This window comes from Amphiura filiformis, chromosome 4 (assembly GCF_039555335.1).
Source record: "Amphiura filiformis chromosome 4, Afil_fr2py, whole genome shotgun sequence".
Classification (NCBI taxonomy): domain Eukaryota; kingdom Metazoa; phylum Echinodermata; class Ophiuroidea; order Amphilepidida; family Amphiuridae; genus Amphiura; species Amphiura filiformis.
In genome coordinates, this window is record NC_092631.1 from 12777738 (window position 1) to 12798133 (window position 20396).

Sequence of the window (20396 nt, forward strand, 5' to 3'; positions counted from 1 at the left end):
AAATACATTAGTCCAATTAGCGGGCATTTACAGACAATGATTGCTGCACTTAAGGGGGCAGACAGGATCACTCAAAGAGAGAAATTTTAGATATTGTTTTGTATTGTATCTTAATGACGATAAGTATATAAAAGTTACATTCTCAAAAAGGAAATGATGCAAGGAATCCAACTAGCACGGCAGATTTCTACAAAAATGAGCAGTTTTTCAGAAAAGCGCCAATTTTTTTGCATATTTGTGTTCTAAAGACATAATACTAAAGATTTCTCAATTTTTCGAATTTTTTTTGTTTTAAGAACATAGGTCAAAAAGGAAAAACTTTTTTCAATTTTGACTAAAATTTTTGATATTTTAAGGTATATTTTAAATCTGAAGACATATTTTAGTTCATTGCTTTTGTGATTTTGTTGGTACTTGGTAAGCATTTAAACGTAAATACCTATTAATAAATTAGTATCATGGTCTTGTGAATCTCTTGCGGAAGTATACTGTATATTGATGGATTTGTTATTTACTCCAGTACCATTGTATCTTGGTTGCTACGAAGACAATACCACCAGTCGGATTTTGCCGGATGAATTCACGTCATCCACGGAGGACATGTCACTAGATACATGTATCAAATTCTGTTGGTCAAAATCTATGATTTATGCTGGAATGGAAAACTCAACAGATTGCTGGTGTGCTTCTGAGGTGTCATCTGATGACGTAATGAGTAAAATAGATCAGATACCGAATGCAGCTCGGTTTGTAGTGGAAATTCGAATGAAACTTGTGGTGGCGAATTGAGAATTAGCATGTATCAATTAGGAGGTAATGAATGCGTTTACCCCCCCCCCCCACACACACACACCCCCACCACAAACCCCACAGACTCAACCACTGAAGTGACTCTTACCATCTAGACTCTTACCTACCTGGGCGTTGTAAGGAAACTTTTGGTTGAATTAAAAAAATTGTTTACTGAGAGGAAAACTACTAAATATCACTGTTACATAATATTATTTACGATTCGATATTACCTCGCGGAAGAACTTCATTTCCTGGTCATTTGACTGGGTTGAAACTTGAATGGCATAGAAATGTTTTAAGCACGGATTTTTAATTCTCGCTGCACGGATTTTTAATCTTACTGCACAAACGTGCCAGGAGGCACATTAAAATAGCCCCTGTACCGTAAAAGGAGTAACATTTTGCAGGTCACGTTTATAAAGTTCAACTCTATCATATCTGTTAATATTGGATGTTGGTTTTCTCTGGAAAGAAATAATTTTGCTTGTCAAATTTACCCTATTGCTTGTCAAATTTACCCCATTCTGGACAAATTACTCAATGATTCACTGAGCTAGCAAAATGTATGACACCAGTCGTGATTGACTTTGTATCGTCATATTATTTTTTCACACAGAGAGGGCCTGTCTCACTGATTGGAGTGAATTTGAAAACACCTGTTATTTTGTGAGTACTGTGGATAAACCTTTCTCTGATTCTCTAACAACATGCGAGGATTTTGGCGGCAGTTTGGTCAGCATTCATAGTCAGTCAGAACAAGACTTTGTCACAGGTGAGTTGCAGAGTAGACTTCTAATAATTTAGATTTAGTTTGTTAGTCCTGGTGCAAGCTAAAGTCGGCTAAACTGAATAAAAATTCCCTTTAAACCGGAATATTGAACAACTATGCTGAGATTATAATGAAAATATCCGGGGAAAATATAAGGGAATCATTGGGTTTAGTTTGTTAGTCCTGGTGCAAGCTAAAGTCGGCTAAACTGAATAAAAATTCCCTTTAAACCGGAATATTGAACAACTATGCTGAGATTATAATGAAAATATCCGGGGAAAATATAAGGGAATCATTGGGTGTAGCTTCTATACATTATAGTGGCATTGTCTGTAAACTTTTGAAAAAAGGGTGTCATTGGGTGGCAGATTTGCAGACAATAATTTGTTAACACTTGACTCGTACCAATATGCCAGTGGCAAGGCAACTTTCAAGGGGGCAAACTTTGACGAAAATGGAAAAAGTACAAAAAAGGCTAAAATCGTAAATAACAGGGGTAAGACTTCTCATAGGGGGAAGCTCCCCCGGCTACGTCACTGATGCTTAGGAGGACAGTAGCTATAGTAATAGGGTAAACATAACATGCTCAGATCACATCACATCGTCAAACAATATAGTAGACCAGATATAAGACCTATCATGTGTTTGTTAAGGTCCCGGGTTAAGGTCACGTGCAACTTTGAAAACGGCCTCTTATTGACATAATGATCCATTGTGACCGACCGCAATGATGTATGACATAAAATTTATCTCAAAAAGCATTATTGGGAACTTTTAGTTGTGGATACCTATAAATACATATTTTTATATATATTTATCATTTATTGAATTTAGGAATAATACCATCTTCAGGTTCTTGGATTGGACTAAACGACATTAGAAATGAAAGTTATTTCCTTTGGACTGATGGCACAGAGGTAATATGCTAAAACTATATAATGACTTCGTCCAACATTTCTGATATATGAAATCAAAACTCGATCCCGGTTGACCGGTGCTTACCATGCTTACCGAGGGTTGAACCGCGTTCCATTTTTAGAACAATGGAAACCTGCTCCAACCGAACGGAAAAGCCCGGAACCGGCGTTCGAGTTTATGATTTCATCCCTATCAATTTTTTTTCTGTGTGTTTGTTTGTTTGTTTGTTTGTTTTCGGTCGATCCGTGCGTTGTGTTGGTGGTTGTGGATTACAGATTACAGGAGTGTGGATGAGATGTGTAATATGATGCATATAGATTTCCCACTTAACCACTTTCATTTAAATGCATCAGGTCAACTTCACTGCCTGGTCTCCAGGAGAACCTAATGATTACGGCGACGGGGAGGATTGTACGCAGTTAGCTGATTTTGACGAAGACGATATTTGGATGTGGAATGATTATCCTTGCCATGGTGTATTACCACTCATCTGCAAGCAAGCCAAGCACATTGATCTAGTTGGTAAGTTTCCCAGTACCATACCCTATCGTTTGGCTTTCTGGAGGGAGTCAATACTTTGCCGGATATAATTGTCCATAGATCACTTTCAGAAGTTGGGTCGGGAAAAGTAACAGAAGTATAATGTGAAGTACTAGTATGTATGTAAAACACTGCACTTTTGCATGTCTGGCAAAATACACAATGGTTTACTTGTGTGGACGCTGAGGATGATATATAGGAAATATCGGAACCATCAGCCAGGTACGAATGGACAGGGGGAAATGTGCAGGAAATTGTATTTACAACATTTCTATAGAGGGTATCCACTTTACTCATGTGTCGGTGACTTCTAACAAAAGGCTCTGGTTCCAGTAGTATTCCTCATTTAAACAAATTCAATGCGCGACCTCGGAGTTACATGCATAACTTTGGCGGTCTATTTTGAAACAGTCATGTTTGCACATGCATGTACTTCTTTTGAAAGTCGTAAACAAGGTTTAGTAGTCGCTGATAGGATATGCAGCTTATAGAACACGGATAACCTTTAGGCCTATTATATCTTCAGTTTTTCAGACCAAAACGTCAATGATTTTTTTGCGAAAACTGAAAAAAACACCTTTTTTTCAAAATAAAAGTTCTACGGTCGGGCGGACGAGGACAAGCAAACAACGGTTTTTTGTTGTTGTTGTTTTTTTGTTTGTTTTTTGCCTTACTTCGCGCATGTACCGTCTTTGATTCGGCGCGTGGCCAGTTCTTTGAGTCAGCGTATTTTGAGTATACGTGATTTAATACTACGCAAAAATGCGACCCTTTTTTTCAGATTTTAAGGTCGGTCGAAAAGACAATACAAATCTGTTTTAAGGCCTAAGATGATATAATCACGAAATAACCCTCTAATATACGTCATATGAGATGCATGCCATAATGCAACCTGCGTTACCTGCCTCATTTGTCTTTTATAATAAAACCACATTAGAGAATGAATTTGGAGAAAACCTGATAATTACAAACACTCGCTGAGCAGCAAGACCTTCCCTCTAAGCTTTTAATCCGATAAGCTGATTATCTATTTGTTTTCATGAATTGGCAGACATTCTTTAGCCTTGTTCACACAGTCGGACTTAAACCACTTAATACCGGACTTAAATTACGTCGGTAATAGTATCGGGTATAAGTGGCAGTGTGAATGAGCGTCGGATATAACTATATCCGACGTAATGTGGTTTAAATCCGAAGATGACCAGGGTTAAGTGCTGTTAAGACCGATCGAAACGTTACGATCGGTAATAGTAATTACGTGTGAACACTGAACAGCGCTTTTGGGCTGTCGGATATAACTGTGACCTTTCACCTTTCTGCGTGATTCAGCGTGAAGAACACTTCCGGGTTAAATTAAATCACTCGCGCAACTGATTTGAAGCAGAGTATAAATAGTGTGACCAGTGAGAGATAAAACAAAAGTCCGACAAGGCCCGTAGAGCTGGCAAAGTAATTGTTCGCGGGCAACTCAACCCAAACCTCCACGTGGTGTCGGATGGATAACGCTAACTTGGGCTCTGGGGAACAGGCTTGGATGCGGGAAGTCAAGCTAGCGTAGGATCATGCAAAGTAATTTGACCACGTTTTAGCCCTTCCTCGGCTGACTCAGCCTGTGGTGGCTCTGAAGAGACACTGTTTGGTTTTTTACCACGTCGACAAGGAAACAAATTTGGATTCATCGTACGAGCAAACAGCAAGAGATATACAACGAGCTAGGCATGAAGAAGATAGAAATAACTAAGGTGCAGTGAAGCAGATAATTATGTATTGTGACTGAATGGAATTATACAGGTGCAACTTGACAAAGGAGTGAGTACTGGCGCAAATAACCTCAGTAGTTGAAAGCGCCATACAAATCAACCAAAACAAAAAAAAAAAAAAAAAAAAAAAAAGATAAAACAAAATCATCATGGATGCAGGTGCGAATATCAAACGCAATAGAGGAATGAACTGGCAAGAGAAGGAGACATTAGCTCTGCTGACCATTTCCGGTTAGTTATGACCGGTAATAGCTCGGATATAAACACGTCGGACATAGAGCTATTGCCGACTCGTCGTGTTCACACAGCCGGACTATTACCGGACTTAAATTACGTCGGTAAAAGTATTGGATATAAGTGGCAGTGTGAATGAGCGTCGGATATTAAAAAAAATTACTATATCCGACGTAATGTGCTTTAAATCCGACAATTTAAGGCTGAAGATGACCAGAGTTAAGAGCTGTTAAGACCGATCGAAACGTTACGTCCGGTAATAGTAATTACGTGTGGACACGCAGCACTATTGGGCTGTCGGATATAATTGTGAGTAGGCCTATATCACTCGCGGAAAATTGTAAGCAGAGTAATTTATGGCTGCAGCTGCAAATATTAATATAAACTAGCGGGATGCAGGCCTTGCCGTTTAGATTTTAAAGGCGAGTGGTTAATCACTCGCTAGCATGATTGTAGGCGAGTGGTCGAATTTTCACAAATATCACTTATTTAGGAAATAATCAAGTAGAGTTTCTGTCTTGACACGGTATTTATGTACATTTATGTTGAAATGCGCGCGAAGCGCGCTAACATTTTTCACTTTCTACGCTTGGAGGAGTACAGCATCGATTAAATACTGAAATGGCTGATTCAGTGGCTGATTTTGGGAGATTCGCAGCGAGTGATATTTAGTGTCTATGGCGAGTGGAAAATCGCTCACTAAAAATCGAGTTTGGGCGAGCGGCGACGAGCGAGAGCGATCGCTCGCCTCAAACGGCAAGGCCTGGGGATGCGATTATTTTTTTCGGACATCACCGTTAGATGAGTAAATGGGAGCGTTCACTATAACAGGAAGAATTACTGAACAGGTAGAATCATTGAAAATGAACATTAAAATCTGTTCTTTCTTACATTTCCCTTTTAGCTTATTTTTTTATTTGCTGCTTGTGATTTCCCGTTTCCATAGAGGGGTCAATTAGAATGACAAGGAAACATTGGCTATACTCAAAATTTGGAGAGACACGGAAAGTATTTCTGGGATAAAAAAAAGCTTTGGGAGGAGATAGCCACGCTATTACATGACAAGGGGAAGGGGGGGTCCCGATACGGTCGGGGAGCAGATACCTGTAGTGATAAAGGCACTGAAAACTCTCCATCGCACCCTCCATGATCGGGTGAAAAATTCAGGCGCAGGAGCAATTGACCATCCTTATTGGGATAACCTACACGAGTTTCGGGGGGGTAGCAAATGTTAACCCCAGAGGGTTAAGTGGGGGGCAGTATGGCCCTGGATGTAGATGGAGATGAAATTTATTAAGCCATAAGCATGATAACAGAAAGGCATGCAATTGCATTTTATAAGATGATTAGGGGGTCCCAAATATATACGGAAAGAAAAATAGGGGTGTCATAAAATATTTTTGATGACCAAAATGTAGGAGTCACAACACAGCATGACTACAGATAGTGTGTTTATTTTATTCAAAAAGACTGATGCCTGTTTTTTTTTTGGGGGGGTGTAAACGGTGGGGGGTCATAAAATATTTGCTGCCGAAATAGGGGAGGTCGCAATTTTATTGAAGCCGACTTTTTGTAAATTTGGGACCCCCCCCCCAAGAAAAAAAATAGCATGATGATGGGAGTCAGTGTAATTTTTTTTATTTTGTCATTTTTCAAAGATGTCCACCATAGTAGGGCCTACATGTATAAAATGCGATATAGAGCTAAGTCTACTGTAAAATGGGACTACTTTGTCAAACTAAAATAATAATAATAATAATAATAATAATAATAATAATAATAATAATAATAATAATAATAATAATAATAATAGAACCTACATAAATACAAAATTGGTCTTAATTTTGGATTTTGAATGCATTTTTCTTACATGACATACCTACCGCATTGTCTGTAATTTGTTCTAAAGAGGGGCGTTTATTGAAAGTGAATATTCAGTGAAAACATTTAAAATCGGGTTAAATTTTCTGATGATGCTCATGTAGAAAGAAGAGATTTATGACCGGTAATAGCAAGGGGGTGACACTAAATTCACGGTTGTTCTATTAGCAACGCAAAATCTATGAAAAATTCAGCTGGTTTACTAGCTAGAAAGTGAGGCCAGTTATCGATCCGTTATAGCTCGTTATGAATAATTCATGTTCGACCCCTTGGATCATGTTAATTGAGTTTGGCAAATAACAACGTTGTTAGTTTTGCGAACTTTGCCTTGTCAATGAGAGTATAGCGCGCCCCCAATACATCTGGGCACAAAACAGGCGAAAACGATCCAGTTTAATGAAATGGCGGACGGGTATTCCCATCAGGCACCAGTGATATGTTTTTTCAAAGAACTTCTACTAATTTGATATGAAATGACATTTTGCAATAGCAAAGTCAAAATTAGGACTTGCTGTCAATAATATGAAGGAAATATGTGACAGAGGCAAGGTGGGAAATACAATTAGTATTTTTAGTTATAATAACCTTTGATACCCGACCTGACCTTCCATCATGGCGCCTTATTCGTCTTTACGTTCTATTATGCTCTCAAGTAAAATAAAATACCACTCTGCTCTGAGCAGACAATGTTACTTGGCTCCCAGCATGAATTATTGATTTTATACGGAAGTAAAGAAATGCACAGTGTATGTGCATGAGGTGCAAGCATACTCCAAATATTTACGGTAAATCTGAATAGTGGTCACATGTTAACATATCATGTGCTCGGGAAATCACGTGGCAACATTTTAAGATTTCAGGCTTGTTTACTAGTTAATTGCCATTTGTACTCTTTATTATTTATCTTTGTTAATTAACATATATTTTAAATGCTGATAAATCGTGGTTGGCTACCCATGATATCTGTTAAATTCAATGTTTTATGAATATAATTCTACCACGCAGAGGGGGTCACGCCTCATTTCACATCACCTGACTTAGCTACATTTCGAAGCTCTGCTCTTCAAATTCATGTAAAGTTCAAAGTTTATACATTTAATATATTTAATATGATACTAATTTTTTTTATAACGAACTGGTACACGAAATATACTAGCTTATTACCTATACAGAAAGGTGATTATCAGCCTTCACTCAGCAAATTGACATGCCCGGCATATGCAGCCATTCTCCGTCTGGATAACATGACTGTCGCCCTCAATACGTCTGGGCGCAAATTTAAATAACAATACGCTATTTACATATCAATGCGGCCTCATGCTAATTAAAGCTGCCCCATCCAGGAGTTCATCTATGGTAATAGGCTTTAACGGACATAACACGTCGGGCATACGCTGGCGAAGTTACGTCATTTATCGGATTAATTACCATAGCAATAGGTGAAAACAATTTTGAACATTTCGCGCTGTACTACAAGCAGGTTGCACTCATCACCTGTATGTCTGCAATCATAGATTGAATACAATACCGGTCTTTTTCAAAGATACTAATCTTACAGGTGCAACTAATCAGCATGATTCACCTATTGCTATGGTAGTTAATCCGATTATTACGTAACTTCGCCAGCGTATAGCGCTATTGCCGACAAATGTGGACGCACTAAAGCGAGCTTCAGACTCCGTATTGTACGTACAATATTGTATGTACAATATTTTTCGTGACGTCAAAAAGTATTGCACGTCCAATAAATATACGTGCCACGACGAGTTGAATCAGATTAAATAACGCGCTATAACCCTGACGGTTCATTGTTTGCTAAATCCAAGCGAGGTCACCCGAAAATCTATGCAAGAGAAATTTCTACTGCTGCTGATGAAAAATCCTAGAGTGCGTTTGGAGGTTTTCTGCACTTTACCAGTAGGCCTAATAAATTTATTAAAAAATAAAAATAAAATAAACATTTACAGGGACTTTCCAGACATAATTATGAGTAAACATCAAATTTAATGTTTACAAAACAATCAAATATATATACATTTGTTTGCATTTTGTACATTAATATTAATATTAATAATGTACAAACATTAAAAAAGGGGGCCTAAGAGTATGTCTATTTTTAATCATATACTACTCGTAATTCCGCCATGCCCAAACATATTTTATATATGAAATCGCGTAAAAACAGACCACTTGCAGATCTATGGAACCCCAAATTCCAATCAAAAATAAAAACAACTTTGTTATCAAATACACTAGGCCTATACATTGTATTACAGGAATTTAATAGATGGTGCATTTTAATTAATTAATAGATTAACACGGGTAATGGACGAAAAATATTTGGCAATACCGGATTTACCACAGAGCCAGTGGATAAAGAAATTAATTAAAATTAAAACAAATTGAATGAGAAAATGAAAGCAAGGACATTTGGTGAAGTATTGTTTTAGAATGCGAAGGAGTCCTAAATGTTATCCTGACCCAGGACACTGATTAATGTAAATTCGACACATAGTTATTTTGTCTACTTTTGCCAGCATTCAACCTGTTCAATGTGATTTATGCCTATTTTTAATAAAATTCCGAAATCTGACGTACGGTATCAACGTTGTATCGTGCACAAATTATGATAGTAGTACAAGTAGTCTGTTTGGGGCAATCGTTTCCTGTTCAGTCTTATGATGGCATATATCTAAGAACGCTTAAAATCTAAAGGCGTTTGAAATCCAGAGGGTTATAATTTGACGTTAATTGACTTCCTTAGTTTATATATCTCATCCACTTCTACACTATCTATATCACTCACTGAATTAGCAATTCCGCCATGACAGTCACTCCACCTTTTATTAATTGTTCCTTCAAGACACATACCTAGAGAGTTATCCCCCAAGACAACCAGTAACTTTCCCCCCCCCCCCCTGATTACTAATTTCCCTCTTGGTCATAATTGGTCAGTGAAATATATTCAGTTGGAGCAATACCTGGTACAGTCCTATTTATCCATAATTATATCCTTAATTAATTGTTCCTCCAAGATACCTAGAGTTCTTCCGAAACAACCAGTACCCCCCTTCCAATTAATAACTTCCCTCTGGGTTACAATGGTCAGTGCAAAATAGCGGATACAGGTAGATTTGTCCATAGTTGTAACTGGCACTGTGTCTTCTATCTGTTATATTTAATATTGTTTCCCTATTTGATTTGAAAGAATGCACGCGTAGCGGTTAACGGAGGGCGTCCGGTTGGGGTGGGGTGGGGCATGTACTTGTTGATAATGAGCGATTAAAGGAAGGCGTCCGGTAGGGGTGCAATTTGTAGTGATGAGCGGTTAATGGAGGGCGTCCAGTTGGGAGTGTAGTTGGTGAACACTGCAGGATGTTAATTATTTGAACCGATATTTAGAGAATATGAATCAAAAGAGGGTCTAATATTAATGATGAAGAAAAACCCTTCCTCGGTTAGATTTTTAGTCCAATCCAAAACATTTTTTACATCGTATTTGAAGATATATAGAAGTCGATGTCATTTACAGGCATATGATCATGTATAATACTACCATAGAAAGAACACTGACTGAACTGGGCCCAGGGAAACTGATTAATTGGGTGAATTAGTTGTATTGGGATAATCGCTCTAATTAATTGGAAGAACTATATATTACTGAGGTGGACCGACTGTCTCGGTGATCTACTTGGAAGTGTGAGTGGACGAGACTTAGGGTGAGCACATAAGTTCTAATGTAATTGCCTAAATTCTAAATATGTTATGAAATAGACCCAAACAACACATAATAAAGTACGATATAAGAAGATATATATATTTTTCATTTTTTTATTTTCATTTTATTATAGATATTCAAAGGCTCTTTGTAAGCATTACTCGATAGAAATGCGTCGTTGCGGCGTCGATTGCGTCGTCTATTGCGTCGTTGCGGCGTCAAATGCGTCGTTGCGGCGTCTATTGCGTCGTTGCGGCGTCAAATGCGTTTTATCATCGCTTGAATCATGAGTTTATTTAAGCTAACATCAGTCCATCTTCTCGCCATTTGTACACAAATCTTTGAAAAGGTCAACATGAATGTTCCTGCTCCTAAACCTCACCGGTGTTCCCTGTGTGAGAGAGGGTTCACTCGCAGATTCGATCTAAGGCGCCATGAGAAAATTGTACATCAAGAAGAAGAGTCTGACCAGGAGGAAGGTGATTCAGAAGTAGATGATATGAACTGGGATGATTCACAAGTAAATGACAACCCTGAATCCGAAGCTTCTGAAGTATATGAATCTGAATCTGAGGAGTCGTCATCGGGTGAACAGATAAGCGATGAACTGGAAGACAATGCTACGTATCGAGAATGGTACGCACAAGCCATGGAAACCACTGAAGAGATGAGAGCTGAAAAATATGAAAAGTACATTGCAGAGGGATTGGATCCAGAACAGGCTAAGGAGAAAGCATACACGAAGACCCTGTGGGCTGTTAAACGTGCCTTTTTCAACCACTTTACAACATTTTTATGGAGTTTTGCGCATTTGAAAGATGATGACCTGTATCAAGAAATCACGGATGAACTCGAAGACAAAATGGACTACGGTGCGGATATTCACACAGCAATCAAAAGAGTGGTGGCTAAGTATCAAGCCAAATTCGATGGTCTTTTCCTGTACGATGAAGATGCGGATGAAGAAATGGAAGCTGATGATGAAGACAGCATGTGAAAAAGGAACCAAAATTGTTTTACTGCCACCATCACCATCACTAAACTATACTTTATACTATACATTAATACGATAAAATATTTAACAAACAGCATAATAAAATCTAATATTTGTTACAAAGTACATTTGATGAATATTAATACCAACATTAAACTATCGAGTAATGCTTACAAAGAGCCTTTGAATATCTATAATAAAATGAAAATAAAAAATGAAAAATATATATATCTTCTTATATCGTACTTTATTATGTGTTGTTTGGGTCTATTTCATAACATATTTAGAATTTAGGCAATTACATCAGAACTTATGTGCTCACCCTAAGTCTCGTCCACTCACACTTCCAAGTAGATCACCGAGACAGTCGGTCCACCTCAGTAATATATAGTTCTTCCAATTAATTAGAGCGATTATCCCAATACAACTAATTCACCCAATTAATCAGTTTCCCCTGGGCCCAGTTCAGTCAGTGTTCTTTCTATGGTAGTATTATACATGATCATATGCCTGTAAATGACATCGACTTCTATATATCTTCAAATACGATGTAAAAAATGTTTTGGATTGGACTAAAAATCTAACCGAGGAAGGGTTTTTCTTCATCATTAATATTAGACCCTCTTTTGATTCATATTCTCTAAATATCGGTTCAAATAATTAACATCCTGCAGTGTTCACCAACTACACTCCCAACTGGACGCCCTCCATTAACCGCTCATCACTACAAATTGCACCCCTACCGGACGCCTTCCTTTAATCGCTCATTATCAACAAGTACATGCCCCACCCCACCCCAACCGGACGCCCTCCGTTAATTGCTACGCGTGCATTCTTTCAAATCAAATAGGGAAACAATATTAAATATAACAGATAGAAGACACAGTGCCAGTTACAACTATGGACAAATCTACCTGTATCCGCTATTTTGCACTGACCATTGTAACCCAGAGGGAAGTTATTAATTGGAAGGGGGTACTGGTTGTTTCGGAAGAACTCTAGGTATCTTGGAGGAACAATTAATTAAGGATATAATTATGGATAAATAGGACTGTACCAGGTATTGCTCCAACTGAATATATTTCACTGACCAATTATGACCAAGAGGGAAATTAGTAATCAGGGGGGAAGTTACTGGTTGTCTTGGGGATAACTCTCTAGGTATGTGTCTTGAAGGAACAATTAATAAAAGGTGGAGTGACTGTCATGGCGGAATTGCTAATTCAGTGTGTGATATAGATAGTGTAGTAGTGGATGAGATATATAAACTAAGGAAGTCAATTAACGTCAAATTATAACCCTCTGGATTTCAAACGCCTTTAGATTTTAAGCGTTCTTAGATATATGCCATCATAAGACTGAACAGGAAACGATTGCCCCAAACAGACTACTTGTACTACTTACGATTCGAGACTATTTCATTTGACACGGTTGTATGGATTTCAAAAGATCGGTCCTATAATAGATATCGAATAGAGAATTACAGCAAGAAGCTTTGAGGATACCGCAATCCTCTTGACAATCAACCAATCAGAGAGACATATTTCAGAAATATGTTCGTATAGTTGAAACTCTTTCAACTCTGAAATATATATTTCAAGTAATCTCGTTTCACATTTAGCAGCACTTTGGCTTGCAATAAAGCCACGAAGGGAACGGTAATGCTAATATACGATTTCAGTCAAATATTGGTGCAAATATACGATTTCGGTCAACTATTTGGCTATTCTTTGCCAAAAATTATGAAATGTTTATTAGTAACAACTCTTAAGAGGGTTTTCGAGTAATTTTAACGAAATAATGAGGTAAAATAAAAGAAAACCCACTTACAATATCACAATATTAATTCAAAATCGTTGTCCTACAAGCTCGATTCACATTAGGTATAAGTTGGGACATACAAACAATAAGGTTAAAAAAAAGCCATTTAAAAATGATTTTAAAAGATCGTCTTTTTTATAGCTTACACTGAATAGACCAAATATCTGCCTCTGACGAAAAAAAATTAATGTTTTCCATGCTGATTTGTTTTTGTAACGAGTATGTCATTTCAAAAAGAAAGAAAAAAAGGCGGATATTACTTTTTAAAATCTCATAGCTCAATGCATTACTATTAATAGGCCTATAATTAATTAATGAAAAAGTATAGAAGGCGTTGCATCTGGGTCTGATGAGGGGGGAGGGGCACAAGCCGTTTTTGACAGTTTTCCTATGGATTTTCTAAAATTTCTAAAATTTCAGATCAATGGGGGGGTCCCGTTCCCCTATAAAGCTACGGTTACTGCATTAACACGTTTATGGGTGTATTGTGATGATCATAAGTAGGCCTATAACATACACCATCATAACATGCCTCACCGATATCAACATGTAAAAAGGTGTTGCAAATTCATAACACAACGTGTTATAATGTAACAAATGCTATGCCAAAACTTTAAAAAATAATAAAAATATCAATATCAATAAAATTAATCAATCAGTAATCAATCAATCAATAAATAAATAAATAAACAAATAGGCCTAAATAAATAAATCTATAAATAAATAAATAAATAAATAAGAACTGAATGTGCCATTTATATTATTATTACAATTTTAATATCAGTATTAATATTATTAACTTTAAAGGTGCCCATTGATTATATAATAATTCAAATACAGTAGAATACAAGAAGACATAAAAAGATGTTCATCATTCCGTGCACGAACACTCACTAAATTTACCACTCTTAGAAATTTGGCAACTCCGTATCAATTAAGCAACCAATGATTATGGCAAAATATATATTTTCCCGGTACATACTTTTTATTGTACGTGCAATACTTTCTGACGTCACGAAAAATATTGTCCATACAATATTGTACGTACAATACGGAGTCTGAAGCGCGCTTAAGGGATTAGCGGAAATATTTAATTCGATCGGACATAAGCCTAGATAAAATATTACCGGTAATAAGTGCATGTGTGAACACAGCTTTTGATGTATTACTGAGCACAATCATCTGAAATTACTGGAGCGTGAACCACCCAGGCTGGTGGCTCAGCATAGTATTTTATTAACAGAAGGTTTTCTCCAAATTCGTTTCCTAATGATCTACATCATGACCAAAATGAGCTAAGTGAATTCTGTTTATTTGTATGATTATTGTATAATACAGGGTTCAAAAGAAATAACTCCCCCCCCCCCTAAAATTACAAAACATTTCTTTGCATAACTTGACATACATTTTGTTGATTTGAAAAATTCAAAAAGCTGTGAATAGAGGAATCGTTTTGCAACCCTCCCAAAGTTGTTTCATTTGCAAAAACAATATTTTTGGTCAAAAATAATCACATTTTCCAAAAATGATGCTTTCAGAAAAAGTTGCACTTTACGACATTATGTGCAAAACGTTCTCGTTATTAATGTTAAGGTTGATTTAATTCTTGGTTTTTTCCTTCACCTTTCTGTCTCTGATCCTTCAGGCACCCATGCAACCATAATTCAGTGCAAAACAAAGATTTGTTGAACTTAATTTTGACGTAAAATTAGATTTTCTTTGAAGTTTTTTAAACAGCAGTTGTTTCAAAAATGGTAAAATCACTAGGAAAGAGAAATGAGCTCTCCACGCATACATTTGACCAAACGGGTGAACATTTACCTGTCTTGGGTCAGTTGAAGCATCTTGCATTTTGATTTAAAATGATGACTTTCTTGGATAAATGTGTAACACTCATGATGTGGCCACAAGAGATTGGCTGCATGCAGTTAATTGGCTGGATGCTGAATTACAACCTCCAATCTCTGTTGGCTATTTCTCCTTTTCATGTAAGCCTTTATTCAAGAGAGCCGTTGCTATAGATCTTTGCAACTGTTTCAGTCTACTTTGCAAATAATTTTTCATCTCTTCTAGCCAACGAAAGAACTCAGCATCACGCTACAAATCTTATTTCTACTCCTAAAGTGATTTTAACAATTTTGAAACACCGACTGAAAATCCCATTCATGTCAAAATTCATGTCAATGAATCATTGTTTTATACTGAAAGATGATTGCATGGGTGACTGAGTAATTGGATACATAAAATTTAGGAAAATAAACTAACAATTAAATCATTCAAAACATTGATCACGTTGATATCGAGAACGTTTTTGTACATTTCATGTATAGGATGTTGAAATGTGCAACTTTTTCTGAAAGCATCATTTTTGGAAAATGTGATAATTTTTGACCAACAAAAATGATTTTCAAAAAAGAAGAAAATTGGGAGGGTAGCAAAACGATTCCTCTATTCACAGGTTTTTAAATTTTTCAAATCAAGCAAATGTATGTCAAGTTATGCAAAGAAATGTTTTGTAATTTTAGGGGGGGGGTTATTTCTTTTGAACCCTTTATTTGTGATCATAATTAAATGGAATATTTTCATGGTTTTTATTTTCTGACAGAGAACTGGTGATTACCAACAAATACAAACGATGGAAGCATGGTGGAACCTGCAAATGACTGATCTATATGGAAATTGGAAGCCAATAAATAAAAAAAAAAACTAATTTAGTATTAAATTAAGATATTAATATGATATTTAAAGATAATAAATTTCTGTCAGTGTAAATTATTTTAAATTATTTTAAAGCATGTAAATGATTGTCTAATTTTGTGACCATTTTTTGCTTTTCTGATCATACACATAATTATACAAAAAATACAGGTTATATCCACATTAACCCTGAAGAAGATGTTTGAAATATTTTGTTAATGTGCTATTCCATTTGAAATTCATATTGTGGAAGATATTTCAAAAATCTAACACAGGGGTAGTATATAGTTTAAATGGATTAGCCAATACCGTATAACAGGCGTCCCATAAAAAGTTACATGTAGAAAATGAACCGCGTTTTGTGCTGGTTCAACAAAACAATGTCACTTTTACAGATATTACTTATTCATTCTTCTTGTAACTGTAGGTTTCCACCCCGTGTTTGAAAAGCAACTATGACGACAGGGGGGTGACAAGAATGGCTAACCATCAAAATATTGCACAACGAAAGCTGAACACAAGCACACATTTGTTTTCATATTTTGTGTTTATTAAGAATAATTTTTTCTCCCTATTTTGTTCATGGTTGAACTTGTTGCACAAAAGAAACGTATTAAAAACTTGAAAATTATATACGAAAATAAATCAGTTTCAGAGCTTCTTGACTCTTGGTGGTAACAAATAAAAGAAGATGGTCATGAAGGCGTTTCGTCACGCTGTATCTAAGATGGTCATGAAGGCGTTTCGTCACGCTGTATCTCCTCATTCTCCTGGCATCAACATAGAATTTTTTCTGTACATCTGCCATGCTATCATGTGTTAAATTCCTACACACCTTCCATCCAATTCCTAAACATGTGTAGCATTTAAACATGTTTAAAAACGTGGTGCAAGATAGTGTTTAGAAAAGTGTTTAATTCCTAAACATGCTTTTTGCAGTGCACATGTAATATTTAGTTGGAACTTACTGGCAATTAAAGTCAAATTTATATACTTGGCCATTTGTACAAGTCTTTAAGGTTAGCAACTATTTTAAATTGTTGCGATTTGGTAGTTCGCAGCATCTTGCGAATGGTAGGTAGGTTTGGCATAAATTGCATTGCTCAATTCATAGCGAGCGTGTAGAAGAATCCAAATATCAAAGATATCCTTTGTAGATCCTGTGGTTCTTGAGTAATGTTGTAAAAAGGGCTCAAACAACAACACTTTTGTAAAACGTACATGACTCATTAGCAACAATAAATTAAGCAAGTTTTCAAAGTATATGATTTGTAGAATGCACTCTTGCAAAACATCAAAGTGTTATTTTTCAATAATATATTGATTTAGATGATGACAATCGATTTTTTTGGTTGCTTCGACCAACAATACCTCGTCCACCCTTAATTGCATGAAAGAAAACGTGCAAAATTGCATGTTTTGCCCCTTTTCCCAGATATTACCAGATACAAATATTTGACTTATTTTTTTCTTGTCAGTTAATTCAAACTAAAGGATTGGACTAGATCTATCTTTCATTTGGCAAACATGATAATATTTTTTTAATTCCAAAAAAATGAGTGTTGTATTTTTTGGGAATCAAGAGTAGGAGCTAACATTTTTTAACATTTTCTACAGCAGCATCAAATTTCTATTTTTAATTTTTAATTTAACCCCATTTCATTGGTGACCGATTGTGAATACATTATTTTACAAGTTGTCCGAAATTGAACATTATGATATTGATTTTATAGATTTGTTTTTGCCACAACACCTGTTATAAGTATCAATACAAAAAAACCTTTCGGGTTTTTTTTTTCTTATCTTAATATCGTCCTCATTTCTTAAATTATTGACCAAAATAGGCCAAAGGCAAAATTTAAATATAACAATTTTTTTGTTATCAAAAATGGCTGTTTTTACTATTTAATTCTGCGCTTCTATTATTTCTTAGCTCTTTCATTTCGAGGAATGTATACTTTTGGGGGTCGTACTTGAATAATGAGAAGTTATAAAAAGGAAGATACAATTTATTGACCAGAAAATTGTACTTACATAATAATTGTAGAAATGTTTTTTCTTAAATTTGTTCACTTGTTAAAAATAACAAGTTGTGTTTTTGATTAAAAGCACGATCACCAGCAAACACGAAATGTTTTGGTTACATTGTAGGCCTATAACGTCCGCAAAAGGTTGGAAACAGAAAAACCAATATTTTAAAAAGCCAGCAAATCGTCCACCATGCACCCTCACTCCCCTCAGATCTTTAAAGTATATTGCGTATACGTTGTATTAGGTTCATCTGGATTGTCAATTATAACTGTTTGATGGGAATTCATACTATCAAATCCAATTTTGGTGACATACCTTGTTACAGTTTCATGCTGCTACGCAGCACTTCATCAGACTGGCAACCTTGCTTCTTCTTCTTTCCTGAAGTTGCTGTGAGTCCCATTGTAGCTAATTTATACATGGAATGGCTGGAACAACAAGCAGTAGCTACAGCCCCTATCACATGCAAGCCTAGAATGTGGAAACGTTACGTCGACGACGTGTTAGAAATTATCATCAAGGGGGCCGCGCCCGAATTAACAGACCACATCAATCCAATTGACATTACAGGGAACATCAAGTTTACTCATGAGATAGGAGGTCAAATTCCCTTCTTAGATACCCTCATTACTCGCAAAGAAGACGGCTCAATCAAGTTACTTGTGTACCGGAAAAAGACTCATACGGACCAGTACTTGCATTTCACATCTCACCATCCATTAGAACATAAAATCAGTGTTGTGAATACGCTCATGGACAGGAAAGAAAAAGTAGTCACAGAACCAGCGGACAAGGCAATCGAAGAGGGTAAAATTAAACATGCGCTGAAACAATGCGGATACCCTGATTGGGCTTTCAACAAGACACGCAAGGACAAGACCAGTCAGCAGACAAAGTCTAAAAATAAAAGCGACACGAACAGGAAAAGTCGGTTGGTCGTGGTTCCTTTTGTGGAAGGATTATCACACAAAGTTAGGAGGATTTTCAACAAACACGATGTAGCGACAGCTTTCAAACCACATAAAACAATTCGCAATATCTTAGTTCACCCTAAGGACAAACGGGACATATCACAAACCTCGGACTGCGTCTATGAAATCCCATGCAAGAATTGTATATAACAAGACCTACATTGGTGAAACTTCACGCTTGTTTGGTACACGCCTCAAGGAACATCAAGGAGAAGCGGAGAAGGCAGCAAGCGGGGTACACACCCGGTCACAGAGAAAACATTCACTCACAGAAGTAAATAAGTCTGCTATTACAGACCATGTTGCGCAAAACAACCATGTCATAGGTTGGGAGGACGCTAACATCAGATCAAGGGAGACCAACAGGAACAAAAGACAGATTAGAGAGGCAATTTGGATCAGGCGACGTGGGCGAAACACCATGAACAGAGATGAAGGAAACTATTTCTTACCGAATATTTTCGACCAGCTTCTGGCGCCGCCACCGGCAGCAACTTCAGGAAAGAAGAAGAAGCAAGGTTGCCAGTCTGATGAAGTGCTGCGTAGCAGCATGAAACTGTAACAAGGTATGTCACCAAAATTGGATTTGATAGTATGAATTCCCATCAAACACATATTGCGTATACGTTGCGTTATGTACGCGTACGCGTCATTCGCATGGCGCGGTAGCGCGTGCAACAATTGTGCGGTCTCTCGCGCGCTTTGGTTGCTAATAACCACCGACTCAAACAAAAAACCATAAAATCATATAATGTTTGCACCTGTGCACAGTTTTCATACTCAGTCGTGGCGATTTTTAGCTAAAATATAAAGATGAATTCACTTTTGAAGGCTGCCCTAGCCAATAGTATGATGAATCGGAGTCTGCAAGCGATGGCACCGTAAGTTTTAAATATTATTTTCTTTAAATATTTAAAAACGAAACTTTAGTTAAGAAAATGTTGATAGTGATATATTTCAGGTGCGCATATGGTGCGCATATTTGATGGGAGAATAATGATCAAAAGTGCCTATACTAGGCCTAACCCATTTAAGCATGTAAGAAAATAAAAAAAATTCGACGATATTAATGGAGCAATTTTCTTCTTATCACGAAAATTAGGTGTAGCAACAACAACAATACTGCGTACCGCAGATGTTGCAGCACAGCCAATCTTGCTTCATCAAATATGAGAAAACACGAAAGCCTGAAGCTTCTTGTGGATTTGAACAAACATCTGATCAGCAATGTAACAGATGACTTCTATCGCAGCATTCTCATTGAGAGAAA

The 20396-nt window shown here is 36.7% G+C and overlaps 3 protein-coding genes across 3 annotated transcripts in view; all 3 read left to right on the forward strand.

Annotated features, from left to right (window-relative positions):
- Positions 1 to 17504, forward strand: part of LOC140150560 (uncharacterized) — a 31510-nt gene extending 14006 nt beyond the window's left edge. The window contains exons 15-19 of the mRNA XM_072172594.1: positions 521 to 813; positions 1409 to 1564; positions 2396 to 2478; positions 2833 to 3001; positions 16033 to 17504. Of these exons, the coding sequence (XP_072028695.1) occupies positions 521 to 789 (269 nt within the window). The 3' untranslated portion in view covers positions 790 to 813; positions 1409 to 1564; positions 2396 to 2478; positions 2833 to 3001; positions 16033 to 17504. The remainder of the gene's footprint in view (positions 1 to 520; positions 814 to 1408; positions 1565 to 2395; positions 2479 to 2832; positions 3002 to 16032) is intronic.
- LOC140149978 (low affinity immunoglobulin epsilon Fc receptor-like) lies at positions 798 to 10780 on the forward strand. The gene is made up of 5 exons (XM_072171980.1): positions 798 to 813; positions 1409 to 1564; positions 2396 to 2478; positions 2833 to 3001; positions 10746 to 10780. The coding sequence occupies exons 1-5, from the start codon at positions 798 to 800 to the stop codon at positions 10778 to 10780; spliced, it is 459 nt and encodes a 152-aa protein (XP_072028081.1).
- Positions 17505 to 18574: 1070 nt separating the features above from the next.
- LOC140149979 (uncharacterized) lies at positions 18575 to 19276 on the forward strand. Its single transcript, XM_072171981.1, has one exon. The coding sequence runs from the start codon at positions 18575 to 18577 to the stop codon at positions 19274 to 19276; it is 702 nt and encodes a 233-aa protein (XP_072028082.1).
- Positions 19277 to 20396: the final 1120 nt, after the last annotated feature.